The 25,930-nt window shown below is 48.3% G+C and overlaps 1 protein-coding gene and 1 pseudogene across 1 annotated transcript in view; one reads left to right on the plus strand and one right to left on the minus strand.

The window, feature by feature from the left end:
- The window catches only part of WWC3 (WWC family member 3), a gene marked incomplete at its 5' end in the record, with an annotated part of 657,764 nt that overhangs the window by 619,806 nt on the left and 12,028 nt on the right, over nucleotides 1-25,930 (plus strand). Inside the window, one exon of the mRNA XM_078658903.1 lies at nucleotides 16,090-16,217. Within this exon, the coding sequence (XP_078515029.1) occupies nucleotides 16,090-16,217 (128 nt within the window). The remainder of the gene's footprint in view (nucleotides 1-16,089; nucleotides 16,218-25,930) is intronic.
- Nucleotides 10,895-12,158, minus strand: LOC144772904 (actin, cytoplasmic 2 pseudogene; annotated as a pseudogene).

The raw sequence follows: 25,930 nt of genomic DNA on the forward strand, positions 1-25,930 counted from the left end.
GAGTTACCGGTTTCCTGGTGAGTACTCAACTGGTGAAGATGTGGTTTTGGGCATAGACTCGGGGGTCCCCCAGGGTCGGGTAGGTACAGTTGGTTCACCCTCAGCGGCGCAGGGGCTGCCGAGTGCAGAGGAAGTTAGGCCTAATTTTATCCAAAGGGGTACGGGGGCCTCCGGTTGGTGGCTTCTGGCTAGCAGGCCACGCAGCTGTGGGAGCTGGGCTCTTTGTCACTTGCTCAGGGCAAAGGGGGAAGCAGGATAGGACAAAGGTGGCACAGCCAGCGGTACTCAGGCGGCTGGATGCAGGGTGCTTTTGGGCCATCGGGCGCTCAATGTTATCCAATGAAAAAGGGAACAAAGGCTGCAGGCTCAGGGGCGGAGACTCTCCAGGGGGGATCAGCACGTCGAGAGGTAAGTTGGGATCTTGGAGCACAGGTAGGTACCCCAAAGGGAGGCACAGGGGGTTGCAGGGCGCCGGGTGCAGGGGTGTCGGGAAATCTTACACTCAGCTCGTCGCGGTTGGGGGGGGGCCCTGGTTTTGAGTCTGCAGGTGTCGTCTGGTTCGTCGAGGAGGGTCTTTGGGCACTGGACTTAGGGTCCCAGTCGCCGGGGGGAAGTCTTCGTGGTCTTGGATCACTCGGGCACGGGCCAGGCTCGGCGAGTGCAGTGTGGGCTGGTCCAGAGCTTCCTGGCTGGCACCAGGGGGGTTGTTGCAGAAGAGCCTCTGCTGATGGGAGTCAGTCTTTAAGAGGGTCAAGGCAGGCAGGTTCTCTGGGTGTCCCAAGGTTGCTGTCCGCAGGAGTCGCTGGGATTTAGGCAGGAGCAGGTTCCAGGATCAACAGGCCGGTAGGGCTGGGGCCAAGTCAGTTGTTGTCGTCCTGTTGGTAGCAGCTGCGCGGTGGGTCTTCTTCTTCTTGATCTTCTTTCTTCTTTTGGTATCTGGATCTGAGGAAGGAAGGTTCAGGAAGCCTCTAAAACTGAATTTAGGGGCGTTAATAGGTAGGGTAAGGGCAGGGACCAATAGGTCCCTGTCCTGGGGTGGGTACACCCGTAACCTGCTCCTCTCATGTGGGAGGGGGGCAGGAGCCTAGCTGGATTGGGTAGGGCTCCACATCTTCAAGCTAGCCGGAGCCCGGGGTTGTGCTTCACCTCGTCTCCCCCACCTGAGTGGTGGGGTTGGCACAGGCTGCGCACCCCCCTTCCTGACGTAGTTTTTCCCGCCAGTCTTCCCGCCAGAGTGGTGGTCAGAACTGGTGGGGGCCAGTTACTGGGTATGGCAAATGGTCTGGAGAAGCTCACAGAAGCAGCATGCCTTTGAAGATTCACCCTGCCCATCCTGGGGGAGGAGACCTAGCACCTCGCCCAGGATGTGCATTGTTGCAGACCCAGGAGAGCGGGGGGCTCTCCACCCAGGGGTCCAGCAACATATCTGCTGTGTGGCAGCCTCTGCAGCTACTCAGCCCAGACGTGGATTGTAGGTTATGTTTTCAGAGGGCATCTCTAAGATGCTCTCTGGTGCATTTTACATTAAATCTCATACTGGCATCAGTGCAGGTTTAATGAGCTGAGAAGTTTGGTACCAAACTTGTCAGTCTTCAGTGTAGCCATTATGGTGCTGTGGAGTACGTAATGACAACCTCCCAGCACCATATACTCTTAATGGCATCACTGCACTTACAGTGCCCAGGAATGGCCCTGGGTACTGTAGGGGCACAGGGCTCATGCACCTGTGCCCACACATCTGGCATAGGGCACCCAGCTAGAGGGGTAACTGAAGTATGCCAGGGCAGTGGGTTCTGTGGGCATGGCACACAGGGTTGTGTGCCATGTTGACTCTTTGTTTAGCTCTGTACCTAGACACTCAGCCTGCAAAGGCAGTGTGTGGGTGCCAGGGTACAGGGACCTGGAGGGTGGCACAGTAAGTTCTGCAGTCCTCAGGGGTCTTCTCTGGTCACCATGCCCTGGGTACCTATGGTACCATTTACTAGGGGCTGACAGGTGGCCAGAGATGCCAATTGGGTTTTAGTTTCAATACAGCTTTTAGGGAAGGAACACAGGCCCTGGGTACCTGGTTGGCAGGGACCCAGGGCACACTCAGTCAAAGCACATCAGCAGTTCAGAAAAAAGTGCGGGGCATACCAGTACAAGAAAGATGGCACTTTCTCACACAGTGGGCCTTTTTTTTTTTTTTGTCACACAAGGCCCCCAATGCAATGGAATGAGATATAACTTATGTAACTTGCAGTGGTTGTGATTGGTGAAAGCATTTCCGTTCATCTACTTTTTGCGGACCAGTTAGTAGGCTAGCTCATAGGTCTTTCAGTCATCAGGGATGATAGCAAGCAAAAGAGGATTAAATGCAGAGATGGAATGAGGGTGTAGGAAGGTAGATCCCTGACTATGGTTGCCCCCAACTTTTTGCCTGGTGTTTTGCTGGTTTTCTGACTTAGTTGACCTGGGGACCTGCTATTCAGGACCCCAGGCCTTCTGCTCTCTCTGTAAAATGGATTCCATGTACCTTAGGTACATATCTAATTGGATACTGAGTCACCTTATCAGTCCCTGTACAGTGTACCTTAGGTACCCAGGGCATAGGTGTGCCCAGGGCCTACCAGGGGCTGCAGCATGTATTATGCCACCCCTGGCTGGCCATCCAAATCTGACACAACTGGCTGCACGACAGCTGGGGCAAGGTGGTGTAATCACCCTTTGCTTTAGATATAGTATTCCTATATCTAACCCTAAAATGGACACATATATTCCTATCAGTCACTCCTATGGCAGGCCTTAACAATCCTGAAGGCAGAGTGCTTGGAATAATGTGAAATGGTGCTCTGGCATGAGCTGAGCCCCTTTGCAGCTTGCGGAACCAAGTCCTAATAGCTGTTCCATGATAACGCATACCATATACTCTTAAGTGCATTATAATCCTCGCGGTTATATGCCAACTCTGGTATCGCTTTATCAAAACATGTCGAGTAAGGTGTCATACGAATTGGAATACTAACCCCTCGCCAATTCTGGCGACGGGGTTAGCATTCCATCCTTCTAGAGGGACACGACATGTATGTAACCTGTAACCCCGGTTAAAGTCAGACATAGCCTCAGCTCCACAAGATGGATTTTGCCACCGAGACACAAGTCTGCCCTCCTGCTGCTGGGAGTCCTCCCAGCACAGGAGGCAAGGACAAAGGGTTTCCTGCCAGGGGCGGTGCCAGCACCGTCCCAGACAGGATTTTGTGTATCCTAGGTAGGCAGGGCTTTAGAGGAAGGTGACTGCAAGTGGCACCCCGGTGCTCACTATGCATAGGCCGGCTGGAACCAGTTCCAGGGGCACTCCAGCCCCTGACCTGGGGAAAGCCCGCCAAAGGAGAGGGGTGTAACCACCCCCCTCCTGGTCCCACCCATAGGGCAGGACCTAGTCGCGTGCCAGCCCCCTTTTTCAGGATAAAGGTAGGAACTGGCCCCCTTCCAAAGCAGATCATCTTTGAATCCTGAAACTACTTTCTACAAGAAGGAACTCAAGACTCTTCTCAAGATTTCTCCCTTGTGACTAAGGAGTAGTCACCCTGCAGCAGCAGGCGCCAACCAAGTATCGCGGTTTGTTGCCAGTCTCTCCTTCGGATCAAGACTGCTCCAGCACGACGAGAACCGGCTTCCCTGGCACCTCTGACCTCAACCTACATCGTCCGCTACGCTGAGATTCGTGGGTGTGACGAGACCTCGAGGGACCGGCCATCTTCAGAACTGCACGACGCTTGTCCAGCACGACTCCCGAGTGACCCTCGACTGAGTGCTTTGGGGTAAGAGAAGCCCCGACCCTGAGCAGCTCCAGCACCGAAGTTCAGCCCCCCTGCATCCACGAGATCTGCGTGGGGCCCTTCTGCTCTTTGCTGCTCACCGCGTTGTCCAGGTCGCTTGCCCGTTGGCTAGTGGCCCTCTCACGACGCTCCACGACGACAAACACTGCTGGTCTGGTTGCTCCAGACTAGCCCTTGCTCCCCTCCAACAGAGGAGCACCCTGGACCCTCCTGGTCCACTCAAGACGCCATCTTAGGTCCACCGCGTGGGCCTTGCATTTGCCAAGACTTGTTGCCCAATCCTGGGTCCAGCGACGTCAGCAGCAGATACCTTCGTGGGACAGCTCGCACCTCCATCCTGGTCGCCGACAACGCCTCCTGGTCCGAGAGACTGCAGAGCCCAGCAGCGCCCACTCACCTGGTCGAGGTGACTTCGTCCGGTGCCACTCTGGTGCCCACCTAAATCACTGGCTAGTGATTCAGAACTTGGTCCCCTCTGCTTTCAGGTTTTCTTCTTCCCTGATCCAGGCTTGGATCTCCACGAACTCTCTTCACTGGCCGCCTGCCAGCAACTCTTTCTTCAGGCTCCTGGTTCTTCAACGTGGGTTTCCGACGCAACTTCAACCCTATGCAGCCGCAGCCCCTGGGCTAGGTAAACCAAGTACTCCGGTGCTTCAGCATAGTCCAACACCCTAAGTGTTCGGATCCACTCCCGTTTTCGACCCACCTAGTCGGGTTCGTCCGAGAACAGTAACTTTGTGACTACTAGCCTCCATAGACTTTTTCCCGCCTTACGCGTGAGAGTTCCCACTCTGCACACGACGTCCACAGGCCTCCTGCAACTAATCGAAGTGTTTAGCATTGTAGGACTAGCGTTTCTAAAGTCTATGAGAATAGTTACTTACCTGCTAGTAGTTCGCATTCCACTTTTGTAATATATGGTTTTTCGTGCCCCTCGGGCATTTGTGTAAATTGTGCGACTTAAAGTATTTTCTTAAGAGTTTTGTTGTGTGCTTAGCTCCCGGTCTCATAAAGAGCCAGGGTAGTCTTGTTAGAAATAAATATACGTTTATTTTCATAACAACTTGTGTGGTGTCCTTTCACTTGGTGTTCAAGGGGTAATGTGATGGTAAAACAGCTGGCTTAACACGCCCTCTAGAGTCTTGACCTTAGACTGCTCGTATCCATGCTACTAGGATAGCTGGTCTATAAGGTTGACTTACAACCAATCATCAATAAGGGTTGTCTGGACTGATACATAGTGATCACTAGAATAGTGAGCACTGCATATCAGGCCAACTTCTCACAGAGGGTTAGAGCATTACAGATTGTGACACACAAAAGATGAAATGATTTGCAAAATAAATATGGAATAACGAATACATGGGTCATTATAGAAGGAGGCGGTAAGCTACACTAAGGTGAGTATAGAAGGAAGGAGCATTAAAGGCAGAGCAACAGACAGTTAACAAAACAAGCATTGGGAAAGCCTGTCAGTCTCACCTTTAGGCTTTGCAAGTGCAGACCTATTGGCTTTGCCTATGATATTTAAATGAGGCTTGAATATGGAGAGGTGGCAGAACACAGTGATGGGGAGAACAGTGGTAGAAGCATGAAAGGTTGCAGTAGCCATTGGCAAGCCAAGTGGAGACAGAGGGGTGTTGGCAGCAAAAAACTCAGTGATAAATGGAAGGATTATTAAAGTAATACCCCTGTTCGAGACATGTGAGCTGTGGTCACATGCTTTGCATACTCCTGCCATCTAGTGTTGGGTCTGGATGTTTGCAAGCTATTTTTCTTCAAAGAAGTCTTTCCAGTCATGTGGTAAGGTGACTCCTTTCGGTGAAAGAGGAATATCAAAAAAGGGAGTGAAGAGGTGGTGCAACTCGGCACCGCGGTGGGCTAATCCTCCTCTTATGAAAGCTTGAATAATCAACAAAGACCACCTGAAAAGAAAATATTCAGTACATATTCCGATGTTGTTGGAATATACTCAGTGTGTTAAAATACCCCTCACACACCAAAAGGGCCCTTGGTGTCATGCTTCATCATCGGGGTCTTCCCGCCCCCGCTGCGGGACGGGGCAGTGCTGCGACAAGCGGCTACGCCGGAGCACCTTTTTAGTGTGAGTGCTATGTGAGTGATGATGGAGTGAGTGTCAGTGGGGTCAGGAGTGATAAACAGTGAAATTAAAAGATACCTGGCCTGGTGTTTAGAAAAAATTATTTAATAGGCACTGGCTGGTATCGTTAAAAGGGGTGAGGCGGAGGGCAAGAACGGGTTACTAGTCTTGCTCTCCTGTGTGGGTCAACATGTTTCGGGGCGACATGCCCCTTCGTCAGGACCGGGTATATAGATCCCCCTGTCACTCACTAATGCGCTCCCACAGATAGAGAGTGTTATGTTTGATCAATGTGTATAGATAGACTTTATAGATACACGTGAAAAAGCTAGGTCAGTAATACTGATGATATAAGCTTTTTGAATGAGGAGACAATGCCCCATGAGCCAAGCTGGGCGAAGGGTACAGAGGGTCCAATCAACCCCCACACCTCAGTGCTTCCTCCTTCGTCAGTGGCTTCCGTGTTAATTTCACTGTTTATCACTCCTGACCCCACTGACACTCACTCCATCATCACTCACATAGCACTCACACTAAAAAGGTGCTCCGGCGTAGCCGCTTGTCGCAGCACTGCCCCGTCCCGCAGCGGGGGCGGGAAGACCCCGATGAGGAAGCATGACACCAAGGGCCCTTTTGGTGTGTGAGGGGTATTTTAACACACTGAGTATATTCCAACAACATCGGAATATGTACTGAATATTTTCTTTTCAGGTGGTCTTTGTTGATTATCCAGACTCCTTTCGGTGACCATTCCTCGGGTTCCCCTCGGTGCGCGATCCACTTACCCTCAACGGTATTGTTTTCGATCGCATATCCCATTCTTATCGTATCGGTTTATAAAACTCTTTTAGATCAGGAAATTTGTGGAAGGCCGCCGGGCCTAGCCACGCCAGTCCACCTCGCAGTCCATGGATCGGACTCCATTTAAATTCAGTCCTAGGTGCCATGCAAAGTTTCCGGGCACCGACTCACTCGAAGTATGCAACTTGTGCTTATCCCCAGAGCACAACAGATAGGACTGAGACGCGTGTAGATCTTTCCATTCGAAGAAAATGCTCCGTGACCGTCGGGCTTGACGTCATGAAATGCAAAGTCAAAACATCTGCTCGTCGGGCTTGACGTCATGAAATGCAAAGTCAAAACATCTGCTCCAATCCGGACCTCTTCAGAGAAGATTCCTAACGAGACTTACGACGCATTAGGAGCCGAGGAAAAAGAAGCACAGGAGGAGTTTGTTTCCGTCTCAGAATCCGTGTCCGATATGGACGAAGAGTTTCCGCAAGGTCAGCGTATCGTGAGTACCAAACCCCCCTGCGTCCATCATCCCCTTTGGTATTGCTTTGTTTGCCCTAAGTTGGCAGAGTATGCCCAGACGTGGGTCCCTTGCTCACTTTGCCACTGGATTCAAGCTAGTCTGGCTGATGACGGCTGATTAGCCAGAAACCTGTTCCAGGATGCTTGTATCCGGTCCAGGGAAGACATGGCTTGGCAGTTCGGGCTGGACTGTTCCCATAAGGCACAGGGTCAGACTGATTTGCATATGGCCATGTCTGAACTGGGGTGGTGGAGTGAGCTAAAGAATGATGATGGATTAAACTCAGATCAGTTGACTGGGGGTGAGAGTTTGATTTGCTCAGACGCTCCGTCCATCATCCCATTTGGTATCGCCAAAGTCCAAGTCACCCAAGAAAAAGACTACAGTCCCACCTCCACCATTGGGCAAAGGTCGGCACCGAGAAAATGTTTCCATCGCCCCGCCTTCTGGCTCAGCACTGAAAGACACACAAAAGCCTTCCGGCTCAGGATGGAGTCAGCCTCACTCGGGCACAGAGCCGAAACCTTCAGCCTCGAAACTGAAACCAGTCTTGGAGCCGGCTCCTTTTAAAAAATCGAAAGCTTCGGCACCGAAAACACCGCCACTGAAAATCTTGGCACCAAAATGCTCCTTTACAGCAACAGGAGCCAAATTCGACGTCCCACCTTCCAAACCGGACCCAAAACAAAAAGTACAGTTTATTAACCCTAAATCCTGACATTTTCCACCAAATTGCCACTTAAACGCAAACCAAAGCCAGAGGACACTTATCACATTCCTCTTAAAAGGAAACATGTTGGTACTAACCCTTCTCCTCCTCCTCGATCACCTCCTTCCCCACAAAACAAAAATGTACTGATAACACCTACTAATTCACCACAAACACCTGATGGTCAGGATGATGGTGATGGCGGAGATGATACTATGCCGGCAGACCCCAGGACGGATTATAATACTGATTCACCCACAGATAATGATCCTGACCTTTATCCTACAAAGCCTTCTCCACCAGATGATAATGTAGGCTATATATAGCTATTAAATAGGGCTGCTGAATATCATGGGGTTCAAGTACATTAGGAATCCCTAGAGGAGGACTTTCTCTTTGAGACACTTAGTACTTCACAAAGATCAAGCTATACACTCCCCATGGTCATTGTTGAGACAGGCAGATGACATATTTAAAGACTTGGTTCATGCACTCATTCTCACCCCTAGAATAGATAAGAAATATAAACCTACACTATCAGATCCAGCTTTCATTAAAGGCCAATTATAATTAGATTCTTTGGTGGTTTCTAATGCCTGTAAACGGGCAAACTCACAAACACCAGGGGATGCCCCTCTCCAGACATAGACTTTAAAGTAATAGATGACTCCGGGAATAGAGTAGCCCCCCAAGCAGCAAATCACTGACGTATTGCTAACACCCAGGCCCTTCTGGCCAGGTACGACAGAGCGCACTGGGACGATATAGGGCAATTGCTCCAATTTCTACCAGATGAACATAAATCCAAAGCTCTAAACTTAATACAAGAAGGGAAGCTCATCTCTAAATCGTCAATTAGGTGTGCTTTAGATGCCGCCAACACTGCAGCTAGGGCCATTAATAAGTGTTTTATTTAGAAAACCTGCCTGTTTAAGAATTTCCGGGTTTACACCCAAGTCCAAGCTTCCATTCTAAACCCACCTTTCGACAAGTAGCATCTCTTTGGTCCCCTTTTAGACACCTCCTTAGAGGAACTGAAAAAGGACACAAACATTGCAAAGTCTATGGGAGCCCTACAGTCCCAGTCTAATAGGCCTTCCCTTCTTCGCTACTTCTATCGTGGGAGGGTCAAAAAGTATCTCATCAGACACTGCCTCTACACCATACAAAGGCAACAATCAGTCCACCTCTTCAAGAGGTTTCTTTAGAGGAGGGTACAGAGGCGACAACGAGAAGGCTAGGGGTAAAGGTTTCACATCACGTACCCCCACCCATCTCAACAAACAGTGACTTGCCTCCACTTCCCCTTAATCCTTCAACACCTGTCGTGAGACGTCTTTCTCAATTCCTCCTTGTCTGGCAATCAATAACTACAGACAAATGGGTGCTAGGAATTATCCACTCTGGTTATAGCCTGGAGCTTACCGACAATCCTCCAAACATTCCTTCATGTTCACACAAAATGTCACCATAGCATCTACACCTCCTCAAAAAAGAGGTTCAATCTCTCCTAATAAAGGGAGCCATAGAGCCTGTACTGCTACAATATCAAGGGTCGGGCGTGTACTCCCTATACTTTTCAATACCCAAAAAGGACGGCTCTCTCAGACCCAAACTAGACCTCAGAGAACCAAATCATTACATACAATCAGATCATTTTCACTAGGTGACACTTCAACAAGTGCTCTCGCTTCTACAGCGAGGTGCCTTTGTCTACTCTAGACTTAAAGGACGCATATTTCTATATTCCTATACTTCCCGCTCATCGCAAATTTCTCAGATTTGTGATAGTGGGGGAACATTACCAGTTTAAAGTGCTTCCATTTGGAGTCACCACTGCTCCCAGAGTATTCACCAAATGCCTAGCAGTGGTCGTTGCTCACCCACGAAGACAAAACATTCATGTCTTCCCGTACTTGGACAACTGGCTCATCAAAGCTAGCACTTACCCAAAGTGTCTCCAGCACACTCAAATAACACTCCAGTTACTGCATTGACTGGGATTTACAGTAAATGTGTTAAATTCTCATGTTCAACCTCCAACACACAAACGTATCCGGGAGCCACTTTAGATACTCAAAAATCGCTAGCTTGTCCCAATGCAGCCAGAGGTCGCAATGTTCAGGCTCTAATCGCTCAGTTTCAGCCCAAATACTCACTACCAGCTCAAGTGTTCATGCAACTGCTGGGAATGATGGTGTTCTTGCATCATGATTGTTCCTCATGCAAGGCTTCACATGCATCCCCTTCAACAATGCTTAGCGAGTCAGTGGAACCAGTACCAGGGTCAATTAACCGATCTAGTGTTGGTAAACGGCCACACCCATCGCTCTCTGCAGTGTTGAACCCACAAAATCTGTCCAAAGGGCGGCCCTTCATCGACCGTGTTTCACAGACAGTGCTAACAGCAGACGCGTTACTCACTGATTGGTGAGCTCATCTGCAGGATCACACAATTCAAGGCTTGTGGAGTCAAAAGCAAATACTTCTCCACATAAATCACCTAGAGCTGCTAGCAGTGTTTCTAGCGCCCCAAGCCTTTCTTTTTTTTCTTTTCCCTTTAACATGTGCACTTTATTTGAATGTCTTCAATTAAGTGTACAGGTAAGACCTCTCTCGCCACATAATGGCACCACATCTTACTGATGTCAGAAGAAAGTTTGTAGACCTTCAAACAGCTGATTGGGGATTGTCCATACGGACTAGAGGAACAAAATTGAAGATACGGACCAAGTGTTTTAAGGCAAAAGATACAAAAGACTTGTTGGGTAACATAACTTCACATACAAGCAATACTATCACCAATATATGATTTCCGTACAAGCCCCATGGAACTGGGCAGCCTTCACAGAGGCAAGTAATGTCCTGTAACAATACATTTGAACAATTTGGAATGACAAAGTACATTGCCATGGACAATAAAGTCCATGGGAATGTTTACTCAGCAATACTGCCATCCTCCTTTGTTCCAGTTTTCAATCCTGAGTCAAGCGCCAAAAACAAAGTAAAAAAGCCATGCCTCGTCTTGGTTCTTTTTGCGAAGTTATATTTCTCAAGCTGTATTGAGCTACAGTCATTTAGAAGCATTTATGGTGGACAATTGAAGGCCCAGATTCATCGTACTCCTGCTTGCTGATCCACATCTGCTGGAAGGTGGACAGGGATGCAAGGATGGAGCCACCAATCCAGACAGAGTACTTGCGCTCAGGTGGGGCAATGATCTTAATTTTCATTGTGCTTGGTGCTAGAGCTGTGATTTCCTTCTGCATTCTGTGTGCAATATCGGGGTACATTGTGGTACCACCAGACAACACTATGTTGGCATACAAGTCTTTTCAAATATCAACATCACTCTTCATGATAGAGTTGAGTGTGGTTTCATGAATACCACATGATTCCATACCAAGGAAGGACAGCTGGAAGAGAGCCTCCGGGCACCTGAACCTCTCATTGCCAACGGTAATCACCGGACCGTCAGGCAATTCATAACTCTCTTCCAGGGAGGATGAAGACGCAGCAGTGACCATTTCCTGCTCAATGTCCAGGGCAACATAGCAGAGCTTCTCCTTGATGTCACGCACAATTTCTCTTCCGGCTGTAGTTGTGAAGCTGTAGCCTCTTTCTGTCAGGATCTTCATGAGGTAGTCTGTCAGGCCACGACCAGCCAAGTCAAGACGCAGAATGGCATGAGGCAGGGCATAACCTTCATAGATGGGCACAGTGAGGGTGACACCATCACCATAATCCATCACAATACCAGTGGTACGACCAGAGGCATACAGGGACAGCCCAGCCTGGATAGCCACATACATGGCTGGAGTGTTGAAGGTCTCAAACATGATCTGTGTCATCTTTTCTCTGTCGGCCTTGGGGTTGAGTGGAGCTTCAGTTAGAAGTACAGGATGTTCCTCTGGGGCAACACGGAGCTCGTTGTAGAAGGTGTGATGCCAGATCTTTTCCATATTATCCCAGTTTGTGACAATACCGTGTTCAATGGGGTACTTCAGGGTGGGATACCACGCTTGGTCTGAGCTTCATCACCAACGTAGCTGTCTTTCTGGCCCATGCCAACCATCACACCCTCATGTCTTGGGCTCCCCACGATGGATGGAAAGACAGCACGTGGAGCATCATCTCCAGCGAAGCCGGCCTTGCACATACCGGATCCATTGTCAACAACGAGTGCGGCAATATCATCCTCCTTTTTGATCTTAAGGTGGGTGGTTCCGGGGAGATGAGCGACCGGTCCTTAGGCACGAGAGTGATGAGGAAGTTCAGAGCGACTGCCGCACTTAAAGCCTTTCAAATGTACCATGTAGGCAAAGCTGTCCTAGTCCGCACACACTTGACAGCCATGTACTATATACAAAAACAGGGGCGGGGGGGCACTCCAACTGTCACTACTAGCACAAGCCATACACCACAAAATGCATCTCCTAGCAGAACACCTTCCAGGAGTAAACAATTAAATTGCCGACCTTCCCAGCAGACAGAAACAACAAATCCACGAGTGTGAACTTCATCCTCAAGTTCTCCTACCATACTTGAACATTGGGGTTCCCCCAAATAGATCTATTCGCCACAGACTAAAACGCAAAATGCCCAAGCTTTGCATCCAGGTATCTACACCCATTCTCCAAAGACAATGAACTTGTCAGGGATATTTGTCTACGCTTTTCCGCCTCTCCCACTCATTCCACTAGTGGCTAGGAAGCTCAGGCAAACATCCCTCCCACTAATCCTAGTAGGTTCCACGTGGGCCCATCATCCTTGGTTCACAACCCTGTTGGAGCTAACAATAGTTCCACGTCAAAAGCTGCATCTCACATCCAGTCTCCTCACACAGAGCCATGGAGAAATAAGACATCCAGACCCTGAAGAACTCAACTTAGCGATTTGTTTCTGAAGTCATGGAGTTTGGTTATCTGAATCTTCCACCAGACTGTATAAACATCATAAAAGAGGCCAGAAGGCCTACTACAAGAGCTTGTTATGTAGCTAAATGGAAACAACTTGTTATATATTCTAATAGTAATAATATTGATCCTTTGGATGCTTCCATTCAAAATATCATCTCTTACAGGGTTCATCCCAGCAGGTGTAGTTTGACAGAAAATAGAGTAATGATGGCACACTCTTATTTCCTTGGATAGAGGGTGAGGGCATAACAAAAGCCGAGTAACTGAGCAAGACCAGCGATTACAGCAAGAAACAGTGGCTAACTATCTGAATAAGTAGAGAAGATTATGGGTTCCAAAGCACAGCAGAGACAACAACGCTCTGTAACACGTGCTGAACAAACAAACTCAGACCATGGCCATATGCCAGAATCGTCGTCTAGTCTTAGGAGTAACTTCTGTACAACATATGCATTGGTGATTTTTGTTATTGCTGTTTGAAAATAACCATCCCATCCCTTTGTCAACAGTGCTTGTTTCCTAGATAAAACAACAAAAACTATGCCTACACCCAACCACTTGTCTGAGAAAATTATTCTTAGAAAAAGGGGCAAACAGATTTTTCTGATTTGACCCGGTATTTTTATTTATACCTGTCTAATTATAAATGTTTATACACTATTTTTTTCAATTTTCACAAAAAATGATAAACTATATATTCACTATATTACAATTACATTACACGTATTTTACAAACATATATTTACAATTATCATACATTCAACAATGAAAACAATATACAAACAACAAAAAAATGCAATTTTTTCAATGAAATTAATCAAAATCTATAATAAAAGAAAAGACAAAGTCAAAATGGAGCATAATCTTAAGGTGAAGATAGCTTTGTGACCAGCTCATGCCAGTTACAACACTTAATGGTATTGTTTGCTCCCTCAGTTGTGCCGACGCGTTTCTAGTCCAGGGAAACCAGTTCCCGGACTGTCATCAGGGCTTTATCAAATTTCTGTATAGAATGCAGAGAAAACATCAAGAATATATGAGCTGACTGCAACTTGCTCTTATACCTCCTATTGTTTCGTAAGGAATTAAGTACCTCACAGTATTTGATGTACTGGCCTTAAATGATGTTAAAGACCGGCTCAAGATGAGCTTATTTCAAAGTTTATTGAAAAGATGGCGGCTGCTAGTATAACTCAGGGCATATCGATGGCCTGGAAAAGGAAAAAACATATACATATGGACACTAATTATTTTGCACAGTGAAGGAGAGAAAGGAGTTTGTATAAGGCATCTTTAAAAACGATTCAATTGTACCTCTCTTCGAATCGTACTGTTGTTCTGGGGCCACTCGTTCGTGTGTTTTTCAAGCTTACTGGCCGATTCTAGTGAAGATAGATAGCAAAGTCTGTTGAAACCGTGTGCTAACATAAAATGCATTATTTTTTTTATTTTATTTTTTTAAGTTCAAGTTTATTGAAACCAAAAACATAGCATAAATACAAAATGTAATACAGTCAATCAACGAGAGGCATAAGAGATATATAAATGAAATTTAAGGAGGTATAATAAAACGGAATCAATAAACACCTATAGCTAAATCATGAAAAAAGAAATGGCAAGGAAGGGAAAAAGAAAACAAAATAAAAGGGGGAATGGAGCTTGACAATTCATAAAACGTTACTTTTTTAATGAGCGGGAACGGGACTCAAAGTGCCACATACCTTTCGTGGCACGTTACTTGTCAAATGCTTGCTCTTGCCAATGGCTCCTACAGTCTGTCTATTTCCTGCTTCGGCAGCTGACAAGTGCACGCTAGAACGAACGAGGCATCGATATATTAAGCCTCTGCTCACACTAAATGTTTATAGCAATTTCAAACACTCTCTATGTACAACGGTGGAGGATGTACCTGTTTTGAGTTTGTGATGGTCACCGGTCCTTAGGCTGATTTGGCGGCTCCTGTTTCCTAGATAAGGCAAAAAGATCCCCCCTACCTCCCCGCCCCCACGCCCTCACAACACCTTTTGCTTCCTCCTTACACCAGCAGTCAGGTAAATGAACATCCCTTAGTGCCTCCTCCATAACAAGCAAAAACACCCCTCCTTGCTCCTCCCAGAGTGTCATGTCTGAGTTACAAAAAATATTGATACAGAATTGCTTATTGTATAGTTTCAGAAGTTTTTTGGTATGTCTTCCTTTCACTTTTTAGCAACAGTAAATCCTTATATCACTGTACAACAATTATTACAAAACTAAATATTTTGTGAAAAAAACATATAGTAACTATATTGAAGCATTTCGGTAAAGGGGAAAAGGAGTGGTCTTTTGAAGATGATTCCTGTCATTTTTCTCCCCTTGGTTGATATGTATGTAAACGTGTTTTAGGTTAGATATTGAGGGCTTGTATTTCTTCAACCATTATAGCAGATGATGTGAGTTTTTGAAAGCAGGTGAAATTCATATTCTCATGTTGTGCCCCTAATTTTAGGTGGGTAGATAAAACAAATCTAAGAAAATAGCGCCCTTGTCCTGATGCTGGCAATGCTTTATGTATGCGTAGTTACACGGGCACCCATACGCCATCACACATACACGCCAGTATTATGGCTGTGTCAGTACAGCTTTTATTTTTTTTCACCATGCTGCACAGTATAAGCATTTTGCTTATTCCATATGCTGAGCAGCATCGGCATAAATTATTGGGGAAACCGATAGGTCACCTAGCCGAGAACTAGACTTGCCAATGACTGTTCTTCTTGAGGGCCTTCCCTGTCTTCCTTCTAGCTTGCCTCTGTCCTGTCCTACCACTGGTTGACTTCTGCATTTGCCCATTTCTATTTTGTTTCCCTGGCTATGCCATCCCCCATAATCTTAGTCCTTTCTCCCACTGAAGCCACCTCCTGCATGTTTCTCCCGGTTGCATCTGTACTCTGCCTTTTTTGCCATTCCTACACATATGTGCCCTCACAGCTTTATATTATGTGATGGTTATTATGGTTAACTTGAATGTCCACAGTATTAATTTCTTGTTTGTGCACGATCTTTTTGTGATAGAAGTTTACTACGCCATTCAAGTTTTTTATCCTTCTCTTCTACTGTTGATATGTTTTGGATTTTAGTGTTGGATTTTTAGTCCCACAAGCGAGTAAAAAGAGAAAACATTCAGGATGATTAGAATTTTGATTGGGTGCACAGTTAACTATGTTTGTAATCCTTTTTCTCATTAGACAAGACAGACCAAACTCGAGCAATGTCAAGAACATGCAGCTGAAAAAATGCTTAAGAAAGCATCCAAAGAGGTATATCAGCTGCGTGGGAAGAATCAGAAGGAGCCTGTTCAGGTGCAGACCTTTAGGTAAGTGGGCGTGCACACCATTGTAATCAAAACTGGACACTGATTTGTTCTCATCAAACTGCTTATCAATGATATGACACTTTTGAAATCGCATCCTCCTCAATGTGCAACAGAAACAGTACCTTTCCTGTTGCAGTCTATTTGCCATTGTAGCCTTCAGTAGTGGTAGTGGAATGTCGCCACCTGAATTGAGGTGTAAGCAGGAACTGGGGGTTTGCTTATTTTCTGGCAGTATTAGCTAAACTCATTGTAGACACCGGTTCAAAATAAGGTCCTAATGTAAACTATCAATAACGTATGATTTTCTCAAACCGATGGCGTCCAAAGAAACTATACTTTCGCAGATGTCTTTCTCTCTGCTCAAGTGTCATACGTTTTGCACTGTAGATTTTATAGATTATCTATGGTTTAGGCTATGACAAAACATTTGGAAAAGAACTATGGGAGATCCTCTCAAAGGGATGCCTTTGATTTGAATACACTACTTTAAGTTGTATGCCAGCCCTCTCTTTTCTTTGTCCTCCATTTTTGTTACACTTGAAGTTTTAGATGGCTGTTACCAACCTGCATTAATTCACCAATGAAAATATGTTTTCATGCAGCCTGAAACTGGGCATCAAAGTAGGTTCCATACCAAAGACTGAGACAGTGTTATGGCGTTCTTTTCTTCTTAGGCCACAGGCTGCATTAACCTGCTACTTGTTTTATAACATAGTCAACTTTCCACTGAGATGGAACACTGCGTTCTAGTTCTGCCTCAAGTGACACCAAAGACTCACTGATTGATCAGTCCAATCTCGAAAATCTTTGGCTTTGTCTAGAACAGAAGGATACTAACCCCAGTCTGCCAGGCTTCGTACAAAGAGGACCACAAAAGAAGTTAGCACCTTATCGTTGCTTCAAGTTTTAGTTGATTGTGAAAGTACTGGATCTGATGAACATGACTGCAGATCTTACCACTCCTCTCCAGAAAGATGGTCACCTTCACAACAGAAGATTGCACATATCTGTCCAGAAACGCGTCTCAATCGGTGCTTACTTCACAAAAAAGTGCCAAGGCCATTCAGAGGGCACTGCAGCGTGCACCACCCCTGCCAGTACCAACACAACTGCAAACCATCACACTCCTACAAGTCTGACAATTAGGACTATTCCAGGTCACCAAAAGCTATAAGAATGAGCTGGGCATCCAGTGTCATTAAATTTTAATGTATAGTAAATAATTAAACACTCTTTTGTTGTGCTCACCTCAAAATTAAACAATCAGCACCAGGTGGTGCACTGTCATAAATGTTTGTGTTGAGAATTAAGTGCCATGCCAAACACCTGTAAGTTGACTCAAATTAAGCACTGGTCTTAACTATTTTACTCTGTTGCCATTAAAACTCATGAAGTCTTTCTTCGTCCTACGTAGCCCTTCAGATTGTTGAACTGAAATCATATGTATTTGATGCCATAAAAACAGATTTATTGTTTTAAACCAAATCTGTAGCGGACATCAACCTATCCCCAGAACTATCTCAACTTTGAAGAGCATTCAGCACGGATAGCTGCTGAACGTATGCACCGTGTGAGGCATGTGCAGCTTAGCATAGAGAACCAGTGTCCCTCATGCATATGCAGAGGTTGACAAGGGACAAAATAATATGCAGCACACATGACAAACATGATACGAGGTGTCAGATGTGTCTGTGAAATTAATAACGTTTAGGATTCATATGACTATACCCTGGATGAAATGTATCCAGATTCCAAATGGAACGAGTTTAGTACAAGCTCTGTTTGACAAAGCCATGCCTCTATCATGTCCCTTTCTGCTATATGACCTAGCAGCTTTTTAAGGCTACCATTCAGAAAACAGCCCAAATGTGATGTCAGTCAGCAATGAATACCGTTGAGCAGAATTCTGCACTATGAGACTCAGTTTCTTGCTTTGCCCCTGAGATAGTCAACTTTAACTCTAGCATTTCACAAGTGCATAGATATGGTGGGAAGCCAGAAGATAACCACCCGGGTATCCCTGTTAATTGAAGTCCAGTTAATTCATGTTGACATTGTTGGAGCTTGTTCATCTCCACTCTCTAGATCTCACATATTATCACGTTTACTGCCTTGAGCATAGTTCTGATCTAACGGTGACTAGGAGGAGCGCAAGAACTATTTTTCTATTTAAGATCCCACAGATCCATGCCTTTGTGGAAGGGTTCAAGAAAACGATTCTCAGCTTGGGAGGTCAGCATGATGTTATCCAGAGTGATGGTGCCACTTGTGTACAAATTATAAAATGTCATTTAAAGCTCCTGTTGTGCAAGGTACCATTCACTGTGGCAGTCAGCAGCAGCAGCGTGGAGTAGCAATGCCCTTTCATAAGACCGATCATATATAATCTTTTATTTAAGGAAGGTCGAATTATTCTACACTCCTTATACATACTGAAAGTACTCTGCAAATTGAATCTTAATTAAATGAGTTGATTTTTTTTTTCTAGACCTAGAACCCCCAGCATATCATACATTGCTTGCCCAGCCTTGATGAGAGAAGTGCTCTGATATTATATCAAAATCAAGGGGAACTTCAGGGGAATTCGAGCTACTATTAACATGAAATGTGCACAACCTTTGTACACAGCTAGAGAGTTGATCTCCTTTCACCATGTTCTTGAACTAAAAATAAAAATTCAGAATATTGGGGTATTTTGGAGCTCTGCTCAGTTTGGTAGACTGTTTTCGTTACAAACATGTTGCAGAATCAACACTGGAGGCAGATAAGATGCTGGAGGAGTAGATCTACGGCAGAATAATCCGCTATATCTGGTAAGCCAAAGGTCTAAAATCTGCTTTACCAAAGAGCTCTATAACGATATGGGCGCACAGTTTGTTTGCTTCGTGGCGCAACTTTGCTGGTTGTAAATAGGGACAATGTGCCCTATTGTTAAGGTGCTGCCTCCAGGGGCAGACATGAAATCGTGCTGCCCTTTGGACAGCACATTAGTGAAAGGTGGACCGTCTGTTTGAAGCAGCTGGTCCAGCTTTCTAAATGCAGGCGGCACCTGGCCGGAACTGTAAAAAGGGACAGAGATCCCTCTGCAGGGGTCCATGGACACCCCTTCTCTCTCTCCACCCACCCCGAGGGGTTACTTCTGGGGGTGCACTGACAGTGCACCATCTCCTCTGACACACAGTCAGTGTGCCTCCTGACAGCCTCTTTACCTCTGCGCCCTTAGTAAAGCACAGACGCAGAGGTAAAGTGATTCCCTCATTTTCATAGTCACACCCCATGCAGATGAGAAAAACTCATCCTTAGGATAGCGCTAGTACTATCTGCATGGCAGAAGGGGTCGTGAAAGGGTTTCCAGACCCTTCTTTAATACCAAAGTTCTCCTGGCGCAGAAAGTGGGTGCACATGCCAATTGTGCCCCCGGGGCACTTTTCATAATCAGCCTCTGAGTTATGTCCTGGGAAATCAGCTTTTCTTGACCAGATTATTAGTCTAACAAGGTTTTCGTTCATCATAATCGTCGTTCTGTATTCGGCTTTAAATATCCATAAAAGCACAGATAAAGTAAAAAGAAAAACATAAATTCAAATAAAGTGCTAAAAGTGGGTAAATGTATTCTATTTTCATACAACAATATCAAAAGCAGCAAAATAATACATTCAGACTAGAATCCATATGTCTTCCTTAGAATCAGGGAGTATTAAAAAAGAAATAACAGTATGACAGATGAGCAGAAGGCCAAAGAACTCTGGAGTACCCACGCTATTAAACTATTTTACATATGCGAACCAGAGAATAGCCAAGACATTATCCAATGCAAGAAAATCTGATAGAATCTCCCTGGTGAAGATTGCCTCTGGTAAACCCCAGATCCTTAGCCATAGTAACAAAGGGCTTAAAAATGTGTTGTCATAAAATCCAGCCCTGTTTCAGAGTGACTCATAAAAGACTGAGTAGATTTTGCCAGTAGCCTACATAGAACCTTATTTTCCACCCTTTGGCTGCTTCATACCCCCAGTCCACTGCCGCATAGCTCCGTATGGCCACACACTTACTTTTATTAATTTTAATAACCACCTTCACTGGTTTTTGGCTCAGCTTTCTTATAAAGTTGAAATAGATTCTTTGGATCTATGTGAAGTTGAAAATGTGTCAGTGTTGGGCGCTGCGTAGAGTTCTAGCCCAAAGCTGGATGTAAAACACATTGCAAGTTAACTTTATGCAGACAATCTCGTAATAATGGACCAAACCGAGATAGGTTTGCAAAGAAAGCTGAATATGTTTAATCGATATTGCAGCCTTAAAAAACTTTTTGTAAACATGGAAAAAAACTAAGGTTTTGAACTTAGGTAAAAAAACGACGCAGTTTAGTTGGGTCCTGGGCTCCGCAAAGTTGACAAAGGTAAACGAATAGAAGTTTCTAGGGGTGTGGTTGAGAAAACCTAAAATGGCATATTTATCTGGATGCATTGAGAGTAAGGGCCCTTGCTTCCAATAGCGGTTTGAAAAAAATTAACAAAGATTATAGAGAAATGTCTGATGGACCTGGCCTAAAAACGTACACGGCTATGATACCACCTCAGTTCCAATACGAAGCAGAATTGTTCTATTTAAGTGGCAAAAATGGGTGGGATTCTGAAGAAAGGAAATGCGTGAAAAACGTACGATCCTTACCCAATTACTCAATGATCCAGGCGTTCAGATTGGAGACTAGAGTGGTATCATGGGATATGATGGCACATATAGCGCTATTAAGATTATGGCAGTGCCTGGGTTGCAGGGAGGAGTATAAAATATCAGTGGTGTAGAAATGAGATATTGCAGAGGGAACTAAAGTGGGCAAAGGGGACGAGGGAAACAATAACTAAGGCATGTAGAGACATGAGGGTCAAGTTGTGCCCACAGAAATGACAAAATCTGAAAGAAACAGGTTAGTATTAGATTCCTTCCCTTAGAATATCCCCAGACGCAGACTGGATCCGGAACTTTTTGCGTAGCAGTACCCTTGAGCGTCGGTAGGCGTCTGCGGCTCCACGTCCGTCGTCGTGGGCGCCGTGATGACGTCGTCAGAGTACTTAGACGCCGCCTCCGCGTGCTGACATCAGTTCTTCTTTTTTCCCTGTCAGCAGCGCAGATCCGGAAAAAGTGGTACCTTAGTCATTTTTTGACTAAACTTTTTACGATCTCTTTTGATCATTTTTCGAGTCTTTGACTCCGAACGGTGCCGGTAGGGATGCCAGGTTTTAAGCCTTGTGATGACTGCGACCGACTGATGTCGGTCACCGACCCTCACCGCTGGTGTCTCCGCTGTCTCGGCGTCGACCATGACCACAAGACCTGCTCCGACTGCCGGGCCCTGACTTCGAAAGCTAGGCGGAAGCGGTGCCGCAAGCGACTCGAGCTCCGGCAGTCGGCCCGCGCCGCGAAAGGTCCCGGTCCGGACGGAGGTCGAGGGACCGGTCGAGGGATCGGAGCTATCGTAGCTCCGGGAGTCAACATCACTCCTCAGGTTCGAAGTCGTCAGGTAAGCACAAGAAGTCGAAGAGACGTCATCGCTCTTCCGACTCCCCCCGACGCTAGCGCGACGCAGCCGGGGGTTCGGGTGACGCCGCCCACGCGGCTCCGTCGGAGTCGCGACGTCGCGTCCGGCCCCATACCCTCCGGTCCCTGGGCCGCACGCGACGTCGGAGGAGATCGAGCGCTTCCTCATGGCCATGAGGTCTCTCACTCCTCCGGCGGGCTCCGCGGCGCCTTCGGGCCCAGCGGGACCAGTCTGGGGGCCCTAGCGGGTCGGCGGCTTAGGCCCCGACGCCGGCGGGTGCTTCGGCCCGACGCCGCCGGCGTCTTCAGGCTCGGCACCGCAGGGCTCCGCTGGATCCGCTTCTGGATCCGGGTCGTCGCCGGTTGATCTGACGACCTCACCGGCGCCGGTCCCTCAGGTGTCACCTCCGGCGCCGATTTCGGGCGACGCCGTCCCCGATGCTTCCCTCGATCCGGTTCCGGCGCCAGCGCGGCGCCGCTTTCTACGCCGGTTGGAGAGTTTTAATTCAAAGAACCGGCCCCATCATTTGACAACCCTGAGTATCAGGAGATGGGTGATGAGGAGAATTGGGAGTGGTCTGAGGACCCTCTGACACGGGAGTGTCAGTCCCAGGTGGACTGGACAGGTGGACTTGAGGATGCCAGTGGTCTGGACACCTCGCCAGACACTGGTTTTGCAACCTACAGCGTGGTGTTGACGCGGGCGGCCAAGGCCTTGGACCTTGAGCTCCCCGTCGCGGCCGTGAGGACTAACTTCCTCACTAAAGGTCCTTAAACCGCAGTCAAGCTCAGCTGAGCCTCTGCTACCGTTTAATGAGGCCTTGACCGACGTTCTTTTGGGCACTTGGTCCAGGCCCGCTACAGGTTCGCCTGTAGATAGGAACTTGACCAGACGCCACCGCCCGGCCCCAGGCGACCCTTGTTTCCTGTCCACCCACCCCACCCCTGAGAGCCTGGTTATCCAGGCTTCGAATTCCCAGACCGCATTCCCGTCGGCTCCACCTGACACGGAATCCAAGAGGTGTGAACAATACGCAAAAAGGTATTCTCCTCCCTGAGTCTGGGACTGCTGTCTTCCAACACCGCCTGCCTCTTGGGCCGTTACACCCACTCTCTATGGGATACGGTCGCGAACGTGCTGCCAGAATGCCCGTTGGAGGTACGGGCTAAACTCGGACAGGCCCTTGTGAAAGGCCGAGATGGTGTGGGTTGGATACCACCGACTCACTGGGCAGAGCGATTGCAACGACGGTGGCGATTCATCGCCACGCCTGGTTGAGGTCCGCCAACTTCTCGGCTGATGTCCAGAATACCCTCATGGACATGCCGTTTGATGGCCGTCGCCTTTTTGGCGACAAGGCAGACCATGCGCTTGAGCGCTTTAAGGACTCCAGGGCTAAGGCCAGGTCCTTGGGCCTCTCGGCCCCGCGCCAGCAAATGGGTCCCTTTCGCTCCTTTCGTGGCCAAGGAAGGGGCGCCCGCACACGTGCTGCCAGCCAAGCACCGCAGAGTAATACCCAACTCGGTGGCGGCCGTGGAAACCGCCGTGGCGGCGGTCGGGGACAACGGCGAGGACAGTCCACACCTTCCCCCGCAGCACCAGCCTCGAAACCCTCCTAGTCCGTGCTTTCAGGCCCATGTGACCCCATGGGGGGGCAGGGTTCGCCATCACCTCCTCCACTGGCGCACTGTCACATCGGACAGGTGGGTGCTGCAAATCGTCCGAAGGGGCTACTCCCTCCCCTTCGAGGCGACCCCTCCAGCCATGCCACCGCAAAACCACCGCGTATCGGGGGATCATTTGCGCCTTCTGCAGGAGGAAGTAACGGCCCTCTTGGCCAAGGAGGCCATCGAGCGCGTTGCTGGGCCAGAAGTAGGGTGTGGTTGCTACTCCCACTACTTTCTGGTACCCAAGAAGGGCATAGGGGGCCTACGCCCTATCTTGGATCTACGGAACGTCCACGGCTTCCTCCGGAAGGAGAAGTTCAAAATGCTGACACTGGCTCAGGTCTTGGCTGCCCTGGACCCAGGAGACTGGATAGTAGCGTTGAACTTGCAGGACACTTATTTCCACATACTCGTCCTGCCGGCCCACCGGCGCTACCTGCGGTTCACGGTTGGCCACGAGCTCTTTCAGTTTACCGTGCTCCCCTTCGGCCTTACCAGCGCCCCACGGGTGTTCACAAAGGTGATGGCGGTTGTCGCAGCTCATCTGCACAGGTTAGGGGTTTCAGTCTTCCCCTACCTCGACGACTGGTTGTGGAAGGCGGGCTCGCCCCAGACAGTCGTCAGCCACCCCCAGACGACGGCAGACCTCCTGCACCAGCTGGGGTTTTCCATCAATGTGCCGAAGTCACACCTGTGCCCCTCTCAGAAGCTCCTATTCATCGGAGCAGTTCTCGACTCGGCGCAGTTTCGGGTTTATCCTCCCGAACAGCGGGTTCGGGATATTCAGGCTCTGATTCCACTCTTTCAGTCTTTATCCCGAGTCTCGGTCAGGTTGACGCTGCGGCTTCTGGGGCTGATGGCCTCCTGCATCCTCCTGGTGCATCACGCCCGGTGGCGGATGCGGCTCTGCAGTGGGACCTGAAGTTTCAGTGGGCCCAGCATCAGGGCATCCTATCCGACCATGAAGGCACAGAGGGCACTGCGAGACAGCTGTAGTGGTGGCTCACCGACCGCGATTGGGTCAGCGGCAGATCCCTCTCCCTTCCCCAACCGGAGCACGTAGTTGTGACGGACGCGTCCCTCCGGGGCTGGGGAGGCCACATGGGAGAGGCGGAGATCAGAGGCATCTGGTCTTCGGCGGAGTCCCGGCTCCATATCAACCTTTTGGAGCTGCAGGCGATTCGTCTAGCACTGAAGGCATTCCTCCCCTCTGTCCGGGGAGTGTAGTGCAGGTGTTCACGGACAACACCACCGCCATGTGGTACTGCAACAAACAGGGCGGGGTGGGGTCGTGGACCCTTTGCCAGGAGGCTTTGCGCCTCTGGCAGTGGCTGGAACCACCTGGCAGGTTCTCTGAACGCCAGGGCGGATGAGCTCAGCCGTCGGTGCGTGATGGATCACGAATGGCGTCTGCACGCGGACGTGGCGCACGGCCTCTTTCAGCAGTGTGGAGAGCCGTGGTTAGATCTATTCGCCACCGAAGAGAACGCGCAATGTCATCAGTACTGCGCGTTGGAATTTCCAAGGCGGCACTCGTTCGGAGACGCTTTTCGTCGCGAGTGGAGTTGCGGTCTGTTGTACGCCTTTCCGCCTATACCACTTCTGCCCAGAGTGCTGAAGAAGATCAAACGCAACCGGGCCCAAGTCATCCTTGTGGCTCCGGACTGGGCACGAAGATAGTGGTATCCCGAGCTACTCAGTATGTCAGTCGATCCCCCGGTTCATCTGCCTTTTCAGGAGGACCTTCTGTCGCAGCAGCAGGGGACGGTCCTCCACCCGAACCTGTCCAGTCTCCGCCTCCATGCTTGGAGATTGAGCGGCGACAGTTGAGGCCATTTGACTTGCCTCCTGAAGTCTGTAATGTCATTCTGGCAGCCAGGCGTCCCTCCACAAAATCAGTATACGCCTGCAGGTGGAATACATTTGTGGCATGGTGCACAGCAAAGGCTCTGGATCCACTTTCTGCCCCTCTTTCTGAGGTTCTTCTCGTCCTTCTTTCTCTTGTCCAGAGGGATCTGCTCTGGGCACTATCAAGGGCTACCTTTGTGCCCTTTCAGCCTTTCTAAGGCTGCCTGATCAACCTTCTTTGTTCAAGTCCCCTATTGTAACTCGTTTTCTGAAGGGCATCACACACATGTTCCCTCCTGTACCGTTTGTGATGCCTCAGTGGGACTTGAACCTTGTTCTTACCTTTCTGATGTGCGCTCCTTTTGAGCCAATTCACAACTGTCCTCTCCGCCTTCTTACTCTGAAGACTGCTTTCCTGGTTGCCATCACCTCTGCCAGGATAGTGAGTGAACTCCAGGCTCTTTCATCCAAACCCCCTTTCCTTTCTGTCCATCCGGACAAGGTTGTGTTGCAGACTAGGCCATCTTTCCTGCCCAAGGTTGTCACGGCCTTCCATATCGGGCAGTCTATCACCTTGCCCACCTTCGTTCCGCCACCGCATCCCTCTAAAGAGGAAGAGCGGCTCCACCGTCTGGACCCGAAAAGTGCGATTTCGTTCT

This window comes from Lissotriton helveticus, chromosome 8 (genome assembly GCF_964261635.1).
Source record: "Lissotriton helveticus chromosome 8, aLisHel1.1, whole genome shotgun sequence".
NCBI classification, from domain to species: domain Eukaryota; kingdom Metazoa; phylum Chordata; class Amphibia; order Caudata; family Salamandridae; genus Lissotriton; species Lissotriton helveticus.